Source organism: Stegastes partitus, unplaced genomic scaffold (assembly GCF_000690725.1).
Source record: "Stegastes partitus isolate 25-593 unplaced genomic scaffold, Stegastes_partitus-1.0.2 Scaffold12, whole genome shotgun sequence".
NCBI classification, from domain to species: domain Eukaryota; kingdom Metazoa; phylum Chordata; class Actinopteri; family Pomacentridae; genus Stegastes; species Stegastes partitus.
The window spans coordinates 1403415-1416084 of record NW_007577743.1 but is presented as its reverse complement, the minus strand read 5'-3'; the positions used below and the strand labels follow the sequence as shown (position 1 = coordinate 1416084).

Sequence of the window (12670 nt, the reverse complement as noted above, 5' to 3'; positions counted from 1 at the left end):
ACAACAAAGTAAAATTTGATGAAGAAATTGCAAAAATCAGAATATAACAAGCAGTTAACAAATAAATGAGTCCTTCCTTAATTGTATCTGGTCTGATAATTCTGCTCATGACCTCGTAGGTTTCGATGTGGTCCATCCACAAATCCTACAAAATCATCCGTTTTTTGATGGTGTTTCATAAAATCAAAAATAATCTGGTGCAGTCTCATCTTCCAAGACCAATGTTTAGGTCATGGTGACCAGAAATGTGCAAACTTAACCGTTTCATTAAACAGTCTATTTATAGGCTCTTCCTGTTTCTCCAGCCATCTGTGTCCATTCAGCCTTTCCACTACTTTCCCCAGTAGTTTCACTTCCCCCATTCTCATCACATATTTCCAAACAAAACTTCATCAGGAAACAGATGAAGCATTTAGATGTTTGTTGAAACAGATTAAGACCTGAGCCAGTCTACAGAACAGCTAATGAGACAAAATATCTGGACCGTTTGTGCTTTTTTATACCCACTAAACATCACATAGACCTCCCTCTCTGTCCCCACCCATGTTACACGAGTGTATGGGGAGTGCACTCCTCATGTCCTGGTAGTCCTCATCACTATCAACAGCCTTGGTAAGTGATGTTTATTCCAGGCCCAGAGCCAAACGACAAACCAGTTGGGTAAAACAAGCCTGCTGCTTGACAACATCTGGGGTCATGTTGAAGCACACATAAATTGAGCAATTCTTTTTTGTGGAAACTTGTGGTGCAGAGACAATGCTCTACGATACCTCTGGCACAAATTCACATATTTAGGAGATTAGCAAACATTTGTTTTCTATGAATGTGAGCTTGGGGGTTTATGTTGTGTCAGCATTTAGCAGTTAATGTCAAACTCAAGTGGGTGACTTCAAGTCTGTTAAAGAAATGATTTTGCCACATTTCCATTTTAAACGAAGCGTTGTTCATAGAAATCTATTTTAACCTTCAGAAAAGTAAAAAAAAAACAACTCTTTTTCTTTGGCAGGAAACTGAGTGAGGAGCGACCTCATGTCATGCTGAACCAGTTTCCCTGTGAGAGCATTATCACAGTGAAGGACTGTCTGGCTGCCGTGGCTCGCAGGGTGAAAGGTGGCCCAGCACCGGACTGGCTCCCAGAGACCTTCAACCTGCAGACAGAGCTGCCGCAGTTCATCAAGAATTATCAGCTGAGACAGCAGAGGTTGGGCTCATGTTCTCACTGAGCTTGTTCTATGGCAAATCATAGTTTAATATCAGTCAGCAGGCCCTAAACCAGATTATGTATGCTAGTAGTATATTACTAGAGAAAAGTCCACAGTTGGTGCAGCAGCACCTGAGGATGGAGTGAAACATTTTCCTCATCGTTAATGATATGCCTCTGGCTCAGAGCAGTCCTTTGAGGCTACATAAAAGACGTCTGTATGTTTCAGGGAAGAAGACAACCACTGGATCTGTAAACCCTGGAACCTGGCTCGTGGACTGGACACACACATCACCAACAGTCTGGACTACATAATCAGACAGAGGGAGAGTACGCCAAAGGTGCCAGCACACACACGTACAGACAGACACTGAAGCACCATGTTTGTGCTAAGATGACTCAAAAATGCATCTTTTACTGCCTTTTAGGGCTCCAGTTTACACTAAATCCAACTTTTTTGTTATTCTTTTCAAGTAGAACTATACCATCCTCACTAGAGGTTGGGTAGCTTTACTCTGTCTTGGCTACTGCTGCAAGGAGCAGGTATTTGAGGCTGTAGAAGATCTAGTGTGGAAGACTTCAGCCACTCACAGGGCTCTTCACGCAGATCAGGTCTACAGTGAGAGTAGGATGGGGTCGCACAATGGCTTAAACGGACGACTTTTGAACCCTGCTCACTGGAGAGTCTTGTTCAAAGCCACAAGTGACTGTTCACTGTAACCTTAACTATGACTGCATTTGAAGTGTGTATATGCCTGTGCTTGTCTGGTGGGAGAGGAAGGAGGAAAACTGTAGGAGGAGGGTTGTGTATTCATACTTATTTGATCTGTCGGTCTGCTCAGGTCCTGTAGAGAGTGTGATGGGGAGGAGGAGGGCCTTCGGTTCAAGCGTGAGTCATCTATAGCTCACACAAGCCTTTACTAATACCTGTTTATGCTCAGTCTGTGATCTCAGCCCTTTGTAACTAATTCCTTGACAGTGCTGCCATTCAGCCGCACCTGCTTGGCGTCCAAAGGCTTTATCGATCTGTCTTGTAAGCTCAGTCCTGATACCTGACAACCTGGAATGTTTGCGGTGTAAATACTAATTCATAGTTTCCCCCAGCCATGTGCCCAGACCAGTACAGACTGAATGCACACAGTCAGACGCTACACAAATGGTCACATTACCCTTCATGTTGAACACATAGAACACATTGGGCTTCCTGTGATGTTTCTGAGGAGCTGGCTGGGGCATATTTTTTATAGGAAGTGGAGCGTAACACCATGTCAGAGATCATTTGTCAGGTATACCAAGTGCTGTGGAACAACCTGCACCCGGAGTTTGTTACCTTTCTGTTCCAAGACCAGCGCATAGCAAATGATTTCTTAAGAATTTAGAACCTTCTGCTGTGTTTGGGCTCTGACGATGGAAAGCAAATCGTAGCTCCTCTAAGTTACCGCAGCAACTGCTTTGGTAACATCGATTGTACTGATCAATTATAAAGGTGAATGTTCTGGACTGAAAGCTGGCTGTCATAGTAAAATAACCGACCAATCCCAGAGGGCTCCCCTCCCAGAGGGGCTGTTAGATATGACACCCCTATGTCACAGGGGGGTCAGGAAGTGGTCATGAGATGGTCAGGAGTTCTGTTCTGTTCTGAAAGTAGCAATGTTGCTATAGAACTATATGTATTTGTAGTTATACAAAGGTAAGCTTGTTGGAAATGAACATGTGTCACATTCAGTGCATCACAGGGTGTCTTATATGAGCTTGTTATCGATTACGGGTACAGAAATTATACAATGCTTAGGATATAGGATTATATACCAAGCTGATAAATTAAAGAAAGGTTAATACAATTATGATTACGTTTTGGAGTATTTATCAGGACATTATACTTCCACATTTAATAACAACTAAGCTTAACATGAGATAATAAGGCACATCCCCTGGTCCTGTGTCTTCATTGTCCATTCATAAGTTCAGTTGTTGCATGCCACAGGAAATGAGGGGTCAGCGGAGCAATACGTTAAGCCCGGGGCAATAGTTACACCAGGCCATCTGTTTAGGGCCGCGTGGTGGAATGTTTTCTTCGTCTTCCCCCAAAAGAATCTTTGTGTTATGATCCTTTGGGGCTCTGATTGGTGTGATAAGCTAATTTCCCAGTGGGCTCTGCTTGTCCTGGCTTCAGCTCCCCCGAGTCTCCAACGCTGATTTACATGATCCTGTGACCTGCAGGATAGTTCTGTCTTTTATAACATGTGGCTGTGAGCTAGAAAGTTCAAATGAAGTCTCTTGAATCGTTTTGGCATCTGTTCATATCCTACAACAGACAATGACTGCATTTGACCCACTGACTGTTGAGTTGGATTAAAAGGCAGGATGGAGGTCCCAGATAGACCTGACAAGCACTTTGATTAAAGCGTACTGAAGTATTGAGCCTGAAGGATAGAGTACTCAGTATATGTTAACTGAAAGGTCTTCTCTCTCAGGAGTTTGGCAAGCCTATGAAAAGGGACTTTGAGTTGGCCTCGAGAAGTTCTGGCAATCTTTCCATTGACCCATTATTGTAGAACTCTACAGCCAGTTCTTTTTCCCAGCAATCTGTCAAAAATGCTGGAGATGATGTATCAGGTCTATGAATCTCATGAACACATTGCCTACATTCTTATGTTCCAGGTGGTGTGTAAGTATCTTGAAGATCCGGTTCTGTTTAGCAGAGAGGAAGTGGGACTGGTGAAGTTTGACATTCGCTACATGCTGATGCTGCGTTCTGTCCAGCCTCTGCGTCTCTATGCCTACAATGTCTTCTGGTTGCGCTTTGCAAATAGGTAAGAATCACTCTCCTTCTGACCAACATGTCATTCCTCAGCAGTGAAGATGTTTGTGAATGCAAACACAGCATGAGGCTGGTTTCATTCTGTGAAGTATTTGATAATTTTTCAGAGAGGAAACATTCTTTGTTTCTTTTATCTAGACCTTTCTCCTTGGACCATTTGGATGATTACCAAAAGCACTTCACTGTCATGAACTATGCAGAGGGGGTGGAGCTTAAGCAGGTACTTTTATATTGTTCTTTTGCTGTTTAGCTTTGTTTTTTTTGTAAAATCAGTCTGTGGCCAGAGTCCTGTACCACAAAGCAGGATCTGAAGGTAGCGTGGTACCTTCAGGTTTGACAGGGTTATTACAGTGCTTCTTACTGGTGTACCTAACCTGCTCTGCAGCAGTTTGTCTTCAGGATAACGGATCACAACATACAAAAACACTGCATCCTGACCAGTCCCTGAAGTGAAGTAATGAGATGACATCCAACCTTGTGTGACTGCAGTTGTTTAGTAAAGCCGGATAACAGGTAGAGGGCGCTCAGTAGAGGGATAGAGTTGGCCCTGCTGCCCAGTGCAGTCATGGCCGGCATAGACCATTATTCTGTACAACTTACCACAAAATAGGTGATTTGTTTCACTAGTCATGGTTAGCTGGTTCTCCAAAGTGAAATGGGTACTACCCATGTATACATTACATGCTATTTAAAATATAATGGCAAAGTCAACATTTTTTGACTTGAAAAATCACCCAAGGTCAAATGTAGCATCACCAACAGGAAGCCCCAAAATGGTTGCTTGTCTCCACCAAATACCATAAATCTACCTCCCACCCTGTTGAAGGGAAAAAAGTGACCTTTAACCTCTAGTGGAGCTATTTTTTCATTAATTGACCCCAAAATAAAATCAAACCGAGGAGAGACCGTTCCTAGCTCACCTGTATGACATCACCTTGTAACACCTCAGCACTGGAGCTGGAGACTGTTCACAGAAAGACACACACACACACAGATGGTGTCGTCGTCAGGGGCAACTATAAAAAGACGTTGAAAAGATGCTGACCTTGCTTTGTTGTCCAGCCCTCTGCACTGCTCATTATGGTCTGTTGTCTCCTGGTCAACAGAAATGATCATGAGCTTTAGCTCGAGAACTTGATTGTCTTTCAACTGTACAGTATCTGCACAGGAGAAGGAAACTACACTGTGGCCTTTTAGTTCTGCTGGTCCTAACTGTTGTGGGTCGAGTAGTAACGGTTTAAATCGCTGTCTCCAGGTGCACTACGATGAGTTCATCCCTATGTTTGAGGAGCAGTACCCGCAGTACCCATGGAAAGAAGTGGAAGTAAGTGGAACTGTGAAGCCCTGTTCAGCTGCAGGAACAGAGCTCTGACACCTCCTGATGACACCTCTCGTCATCACAATGAGCAAATTTGGTGTGAATCAGACTGACAGTGATGCAGTGTGGTCCGAGCCTCGTCCAGAAAGTGAACTACGGCGGATGTTGTTTTTACAGCGTCGTTTCTGTTCTAATACACTTGTCTTTATTCTCATCTTCCTTTTCATTGTTTCTTCTCAGGCAGACTTGTTTAAAGCTTTCAAGGAGCTCTTCCAAGCAGCCTCGTCTCGACCGGCTCCCTGTGGGATTTGTCCCTACCCAGCGTCCCGGGCGATCTACGCTGTGGACCTCATGCTGAAGTGGAGTGCAGGACCAAATGGTGAGCATTCATTCCATACTTAACTCGTCACTGTTCTAAAGATACCTTTACTAATGTTTTGTCTTTGAGCTTCAGGGCGTTCGGGACTTAACCTAAACTGTTTCAGAGGCCACCACTTTTTCTGTCTCTCAGATGTCAACACTGAAGAGGTTTCAGCTCGTAAAGGTCCCTCGTGGCATTTCCTCTGGAAAATGAATTAGAGACACCAGCATGTTTAATACTGTAGCTCAGAGGTCTTCGTGGATTAGCTTAGATTCTAAGTCTAATTATCCACAGTGTTTCTGAAACAGGTCCAGTTGCTCTTGGGGTCAGTTGGGATCAGATGTCCAACACTCCACTTTAAAGACACATTAGATGGAGATAAGGACTATTCCAGTCCTAAAATACACTGTCGAAAAGGAAAAATGTTTTCGTGGTTAAAAGTAAGTGTGCCCTTTTTAGAGCAAGGGACGGGTCTTCTAAGACTGTTGTTTATTGAGTTGTGATGATTTGAAGGTGACGAAGAAATTCTCCACTGACACAGTCTTGTTGCTAAATAAAAAGGTTAATTGAAACAAGTACAACATCTCAGACGCCTGTGAGAGGATTCAAAGCCAAAAAGAATCACCGTCTAGAACAAACGCAACTACTGGCTTAAGTAGTGGCTGTTTACATAAAGTTAAGACAGAACAGGGGGTTCATAGCCACAACTCTTTCAGGCTAATCTCCCTCAAAGGGTGAGACCAAGTGGCAACCGCTGAGGAGCAAATGATGAAGCCAATGACAAACTGCAGTTCCTTGAATAGCCACTTGAGGCCGACTCCTAAAGTGAGTTAATCCCGATAGACCTCCATGTTAGAATGTCCAACTTCACAGGAGAAATGATCATGTTTATAGCCTGGTTTAAAAAAAAAAAAAGTCTGTGTTGCTAATTTTAACTGTGTAGAGGTACATTTTTATATAACTCACAATTTAAATTGTATCAAGGCTTAAAGGTAACCATAATGAAGGGCGTCATGACCACTTTGAGTGACAGGTCGGTGCCGTTATAGGCAGTCCATGGCTCAGAGACATTTGCAAGGCCCGTCTCTGCTCCACTGGCTTTCCAACTTTTGTTAAGTTTCTGAATTAGTGGGTTAGGAAGAGTCAGACACTGCCTGGTGATAATGTGGTCCAGCTTAAGGTGTCTAGTAATGGGAGCTTCATTCACTGAGAAACAGTTCAGGACGCTTTGTGTCTTTTCTGTGTTATGACTGTGACGTTCTGTAGTTGTAAGAGTAGTGTTAAAGAAAACTTGGCCATTTTGTGAAGTATGCTTCTTCAGTTTCTCTGTTGTTGCTGAACCAGCAGCTGGTTAGCGTAGCTCACAAGACAGGAAACGGACGGGAACACCGTGCGAGGCTTTCTTCATGCATCTCTAAGTTCACTGACTGTTGAACACATTGGGTGCACTCCGGTGCTTGGAGTCTCTCACGCAGGGTGCTGTGGATGAAAACGTATCCACTGGTGGATATATTTTTTTTCCTTCCACAGTTTCTCCCACCTTTTACAGCCCTTGTTTATATTCAGTGTTGACACCCTAGGCATCATGTATTCATCTCATTTCTGTGCTCCTGGGTCAGGTGAGCGGGTCATGCAGCCTCAGATCCTGGAGTTGAACTTCAGCCCGGACTGCGCCCGGGCCTGCCTCTACCACCCCTCCTTCTACAACCACATGTTTCAGACGCTGTTCCTGGATCAGCCCGAGGACTGTCCAGTCACACAGATCGTATGATGAACCCAGCAGCACTTTTATATCGAGAGACGTTCAGCTGCCTTTTTGGTCAGTACTTGACTAGTTTTTCTGTTTCTTCGTGTCATTTTGCCGTCTACTTTACGCTGTAGGAGGATTATGACTTTTCTCATCATTCCGCTTGTTCTCAGAATTGCAAGTGATTCAGACAAAACACTTCTGTACAAAAGAGCAACAATAAAAACACTGTGGGACAAACAACATTGTGCTGCTTGTTTCCATTCTGACAGTGCTACGAAGCTTCAGTGTGCAGTCACCTCTGCCCACCTTCCTGTTCCTTCACCACCTGCTGTCGCTTATAGATTAAACTCTAAGGCCCGGTTTCCCACACAGGGATTAAGCCCTAGTTCTAGATTAAGTCACATTGTACACCAGGATTTGCTGAAATGGCTTTCTGAGACATGGATTAAAATCATCTCAGAGTTGTCCTAGTCTTGAGTTAAATAATCTCCTTTCTTGAAGAGAGACTAGAGCTATCCAGGTCTAACTCAAGATTTAAGTTAAACCTGACCAGAGGCAGGTTTCACCTCAGAGTAAAGGCTGTATGCCTCATGGTGCATGGTGGAAATGGATTAGCTTGACTACATCAATGATGCTGAAAGACCACCACCAAGACCAGAGAGAAGATTGCTCAGAGACAGAAGTAACCTGCTGAATGAATTTGTTGATACAGATTTTTGTGACTGTCTTCGTATGTACAAACACAATGCAGCTGAAATCTTTGGTTTGCTTCAGGTGAAGCTTTCATGTGACTCAGTGAGGGGAACCTCTATACTTCCTTCCTTACAAGTACTTATCACTTTGAGGTTTTTGGCATGTGGAACCTTCCATCGTGAAACAGCGGATTTCTGTGGTGTGAGTGAATCCACTGTCTGCAAAATAGTGCACAAAGTCTGCAAAGCAATCTGTGAACTGAGAAAGGACGACATCAAGTTCCCTGATGCTGCTGATCAGACCACCTACAAGGTACAGTTCTATGAATATGGGAACATCCCTGGAGTAGTTGGCTGTATTGATGGATGTCATATTCCTGTTAAGTGTCCTTCAACAGAAGATANGGCAGGTTTCACCTCAGAGTAAAGGCTGTAGGCCTCATGGTGCATGGTGGAAATGGATTAGCTTGACTACATCAATGATGCTGAAAGACCACCACCAAGACCAGAGAGAAGATTGCTCAGAGACAGAAGTAACCTGCTGAATAAATTTGTTGATACAGATTTTTGTGACTGTTTCCGTACAAACACAATGCAGCTGAAATCTTTAGTTTGCTTCAGGTGAAGCTTTCATGTGACTCAGTGAGGGGAACCTCTGTACCTCCTTCCTTACAAGTACTTATCACTTTGAGGTTTTTGGCATGTGGAACCTTCCATCGTGAAACAGCGGATTTCTGTGGTGTAAGTGAATCCACTGTCTGCAAAATAGTGCACAAAGTCTGCAAAGCAGTATGTGAACTGAGAAAGGACTCCATCAAGTTCCCTGATGCTGTTGATCAGACCACCTACAAGGTACAGTTCTATGAATATGGGAACATCCCTGGAGTAGTTGGCTGTATTGATGGATGTCATATTCCTGTTAAGTGTCCTTCAACAGAAGATACTGAGCTGTACAGGAATCTTAAAAACTGGTTTTCAGTAAATGTACCAGGTGTCTGCACTCCCACAATGCAGCTCTCCAACATTGTTGCACGTTGGAGCGGTTCAACACATGACTCAAGGATTTTCCAGAACTCCTCTTTGTGTGCTCCAAATACTCTATTTTACTCTCAACTTAGAATAACCATTAAGAACCTTTAAAAAGATATTATGCACACAATAATCTAACTTTTCACCACCTTCGGATACTGAAAGTGATTCAATAAAATTTTAGTCAATATTGTCTTTAAATGCAGGATTATATATTTATTGCAACTCTTTAGCATGGGCAAAGCATCAGCATTTTGATTATTCACACATAATTAATCATTCGTTTTAATAAAACTTGATTAGCCTAAAAATAATAATAAAATAATCTGTGCTCCTTTAAACTATAATAAATGATTAAAATTCTTAATTTGTAAAGAGAGAGAGAGCCTAACAGCCTGGCCAGTGCTGATCAACTCAGCTCCGTCCTATCCTGAACTAAGAGAGACACCCTACCAGCCGAGCAGCTACCCTGTACAGGGCACCGAAGTGCAGGCGACGTCCACCAGTCAGGGGGAGACGAGGATTCGCAACTCTGATTTAGAACTGCAGTCTGTTTGGATCTTCATTGGACGATGAGGTGAAGATGCTTCTTCTGGCAGAACACACAAAAGGGTTCTGCCGCTCCTCTTCAGTTGTGTTGCAGTCTTGTTGCAGCTCCTTCCTCGCGCACACAGTCAACTGAGAAAAGTTCTAAGAACTCTAAGTGTTCCTGATCCGTCTCTCAGTCTCCCGTGCAGGTTGACGTCCAGCTGAGCTCTCTGTCATCCCCGGGCGATCTCCGACAGATATCTCTCTGTCAGTGTCTTTTATACTTTTTCTACGGCTCTCTCTCCCATAAACACTATGCTTGATTACTAATAATACACACTCACTGATACACACCATTAGTACACATAAAATACACTCATACATTGTCACACACATAGTCATAAGGTGTTGCACTTTTCAGTGCAACACACCAACTCCATTTATGGTGACCGGAACGAGCATAGTTTGGCAGGCACAGGAAGTCTAATAGCCCTCTGTTATGAAAAGAGGATCCTCCGTTTATTAAAAAGAGGATCATGGCTACTTTAGCATTGAGCTCAGCTTGCTAACTTCCGGTGGCTCAACAGCTCATCACGAGTTATCCTGCCTCACCCTGCTCTTAAGAACACTATTCTCATACACACATCTGCCCCTGCACTCGAGCTCTGGAAACTACCTAACTTTCCCTAACTCATACTAATGGAATTTATCAGCTTAACTTTAACACTACTGATTGTCTGATTATACGAGGTTCATTTAAGAATCATTACTTAAAACATTCAATCGTCACATTTGCAGTACAGCATATAATGTTTCAAATCATTAAAGTCTTTTATATTGCTTACAGCAGAGCCAGAGTTCTTTGTTAGTGGCTGTGTCTGGGATCTCAAAACCTGACTCCACTTGACAACACCAGTAATACACACTAGTTACACACATTCATCATCACACACACATTGCTAATAGATGTTTCACNCAAGGTACAGTTCTATGAATATGGGAACATCCCTGGAGTAGTTGGCTGTATTGATGGATGTCATATTCCTGTTAAGTGTCCTTCAACAGAAGATATTGAGCTGTACAGGAATCTTAAAAACCGGTTTTCAGTAAATGTACCAGGTGTCTGCACTCCCTCTATGCAGCTCTCCAACATTGTTGCACATTGGAGCTGTTCAACACGTGACTCAAGGATTTTCCAGAACTCCTCTTTGTGTGCTCAGTTTGAAGCAGGACAGCACAGTGGAATCCTACTTGGTGACAGTGGTGATGCACAGACAAACTTCTTGTTCACCTCTTATTTTCATCCTGTCAGACCTGAGCAACAGCGCTACAACCAGGCTCATATCCACATCAGAGGGTTAGTAAAGCGCATGTTTGGTATCTGGAAGAATCGTTTCCATTGTCTCAGGAATACATTACGTTTTGAACCAAGAAGATGCTGTATTGTCACTGTGGCAACGGCAGTGCTTCATAACTACCTGAGACAACATGGCTCCCCAGACCCACCGACTGAATATTGCAATGGGCCACATGTTCCCACAGCAGAAGTAGCCAATAGCAAAACTGGACACACAGAGACGCCTTTGCTTTGCAGCACAGAAAAAAAATAAAGTGTGGAGTGTGTTGGAGAAGATTCTCTTTTCTCCGCGTGTTCGTTTGTAAAGACGAAACAAATTAAGCGCGGTCTCAATCAATCAATTTAATCACACACTGAATATGACATTACAGAGCTGCGGGTCAAACTCTCCCTAGTATCAGACAGAGTGAGACTCAGACCTTTTCCTCAGACCCTTGTCTTATACTATTCAGTCACATGACAGGTTACACAATGTGTCACACAAGCTGTTCCACATCTTCCTCTGATCTGTCCATTTATTTTTTGTTCCTTTATTCCTTTGATCCTTTGTTTCTTCGCTGGAATGTATGCCCCTTTATCTTTACAGCCTGTCTTCCCCACATCCACAGCTCATCCTGGTTATCGATTATCAGCTTATTGGCAGTCACACACTCATCACAGAACCCTGTCCTGCAGAACAACATCACTTACAAGCACACGACTCTTTAAGAATCAACATTATAATGGGTAACATATAATGAATAAACCCTCAAGATTAATTATTCTTATTCTTTAAACTTAAATGATTATATATGTTTTGAGTAATATATCATTTACACAACAATATGTCACTCAGATGGGACACTTTGTCAGATTCTTTTGTGACTCTGCTCCTGATGCTCTGGAACAATCTGAGCAAGCATGACACAGATAATCCCTGAGATCACAAACCCCCACAGAGCCATGAATTTACAGTTTACAATTTTTCGAATACGGTATGAACAGGAGAACAGGAGTACAACTAAATAGTCTTCACTTACAGAATCTAGATTACATAGTTCAAGGTACAACAATGAACCATCTGCAACCTACAATCCTACAATATGGGAAACACCGGGGTTATATGAGATTGAACCGTTTTTAAAAGGTGGTGGTTGGGGAGGAGGAGGAGATGCGTCAATCTGTAGAGGCTGGAGCAGCAGCGATGTGGTGAGCGTGAAGCGGGCAGAATGAATGAACGCTGCCTCAGTTATAAAGCACGCTAAGTGGGTTGTCTTTCCGCACCGGTACTACCCCGTACAGGGCTACTGGTCCAGCTCTCCGTTACTAGGGCTAAGTTCTGACTGCCTACAGGCCCTGGACCTAATAGGATTCTATTGAACTGATTAAGCTGGTGTCGAGGAAACTCGCCTAGCTTCTGACTGCCTTAATCCAGACGCCTACCCCGCTTCTTCTGATAGGTGACCCCGCTAAGTAGCCTCAATAGCCGAATCACCCACCAGACACGCCTGGTAGTGGCAGCTTTCCTCTTAAGGGAACGAGCACTTGGTAAGTTGCTAGGATAGATTTAGAGGTTTGGCAATACTAACCCCAGGGATATGTTTAAATACTCTATTTTACTCTTGACTTAGAAT

The 12670-nt window shown here is 43.3% G+C and overlaps 1 protein-coding gene across 1 annotated transcript in view; it reads left to right on the top strand.

The window, feature by feature from the left end:
- Positions 1-7691, top strand: part of LOC103361943 (tubulin--tyrosine ligase-like protein 12) — a gene marked incomplete at its 5' end in the record, with an annotated part of 19382 nt that extends 11691 nt beyond the window's left edge. Inside the window, 7 exons of the mRNA XM_008288164.1 lie at positions 1007-1201; positions 1431-1542; positions 3863-4014; positions 4161-4242; positions 5278-5346; positions 5581-5719; positions 7321-7691. Coding sequence (XP_008286386.1) covers positions 1007-1201; positions 1431-1542; positions 3863-4014; positions 4161-4242; positions 5278-5346; positions 5581-5719; positions 7321-7472 — 901 coding nt within the window. The remainder of the gene's footprint in view (positions 1-1006; positions 1202-1430; positions 1543-3862; positions 4015-4160; positions 4243-5277; positions 5347-5580; positions 5720-7320) is intronic.
- Between the last annotated feature and the right edge of the window lie 4979 nt (positions 7692-12670).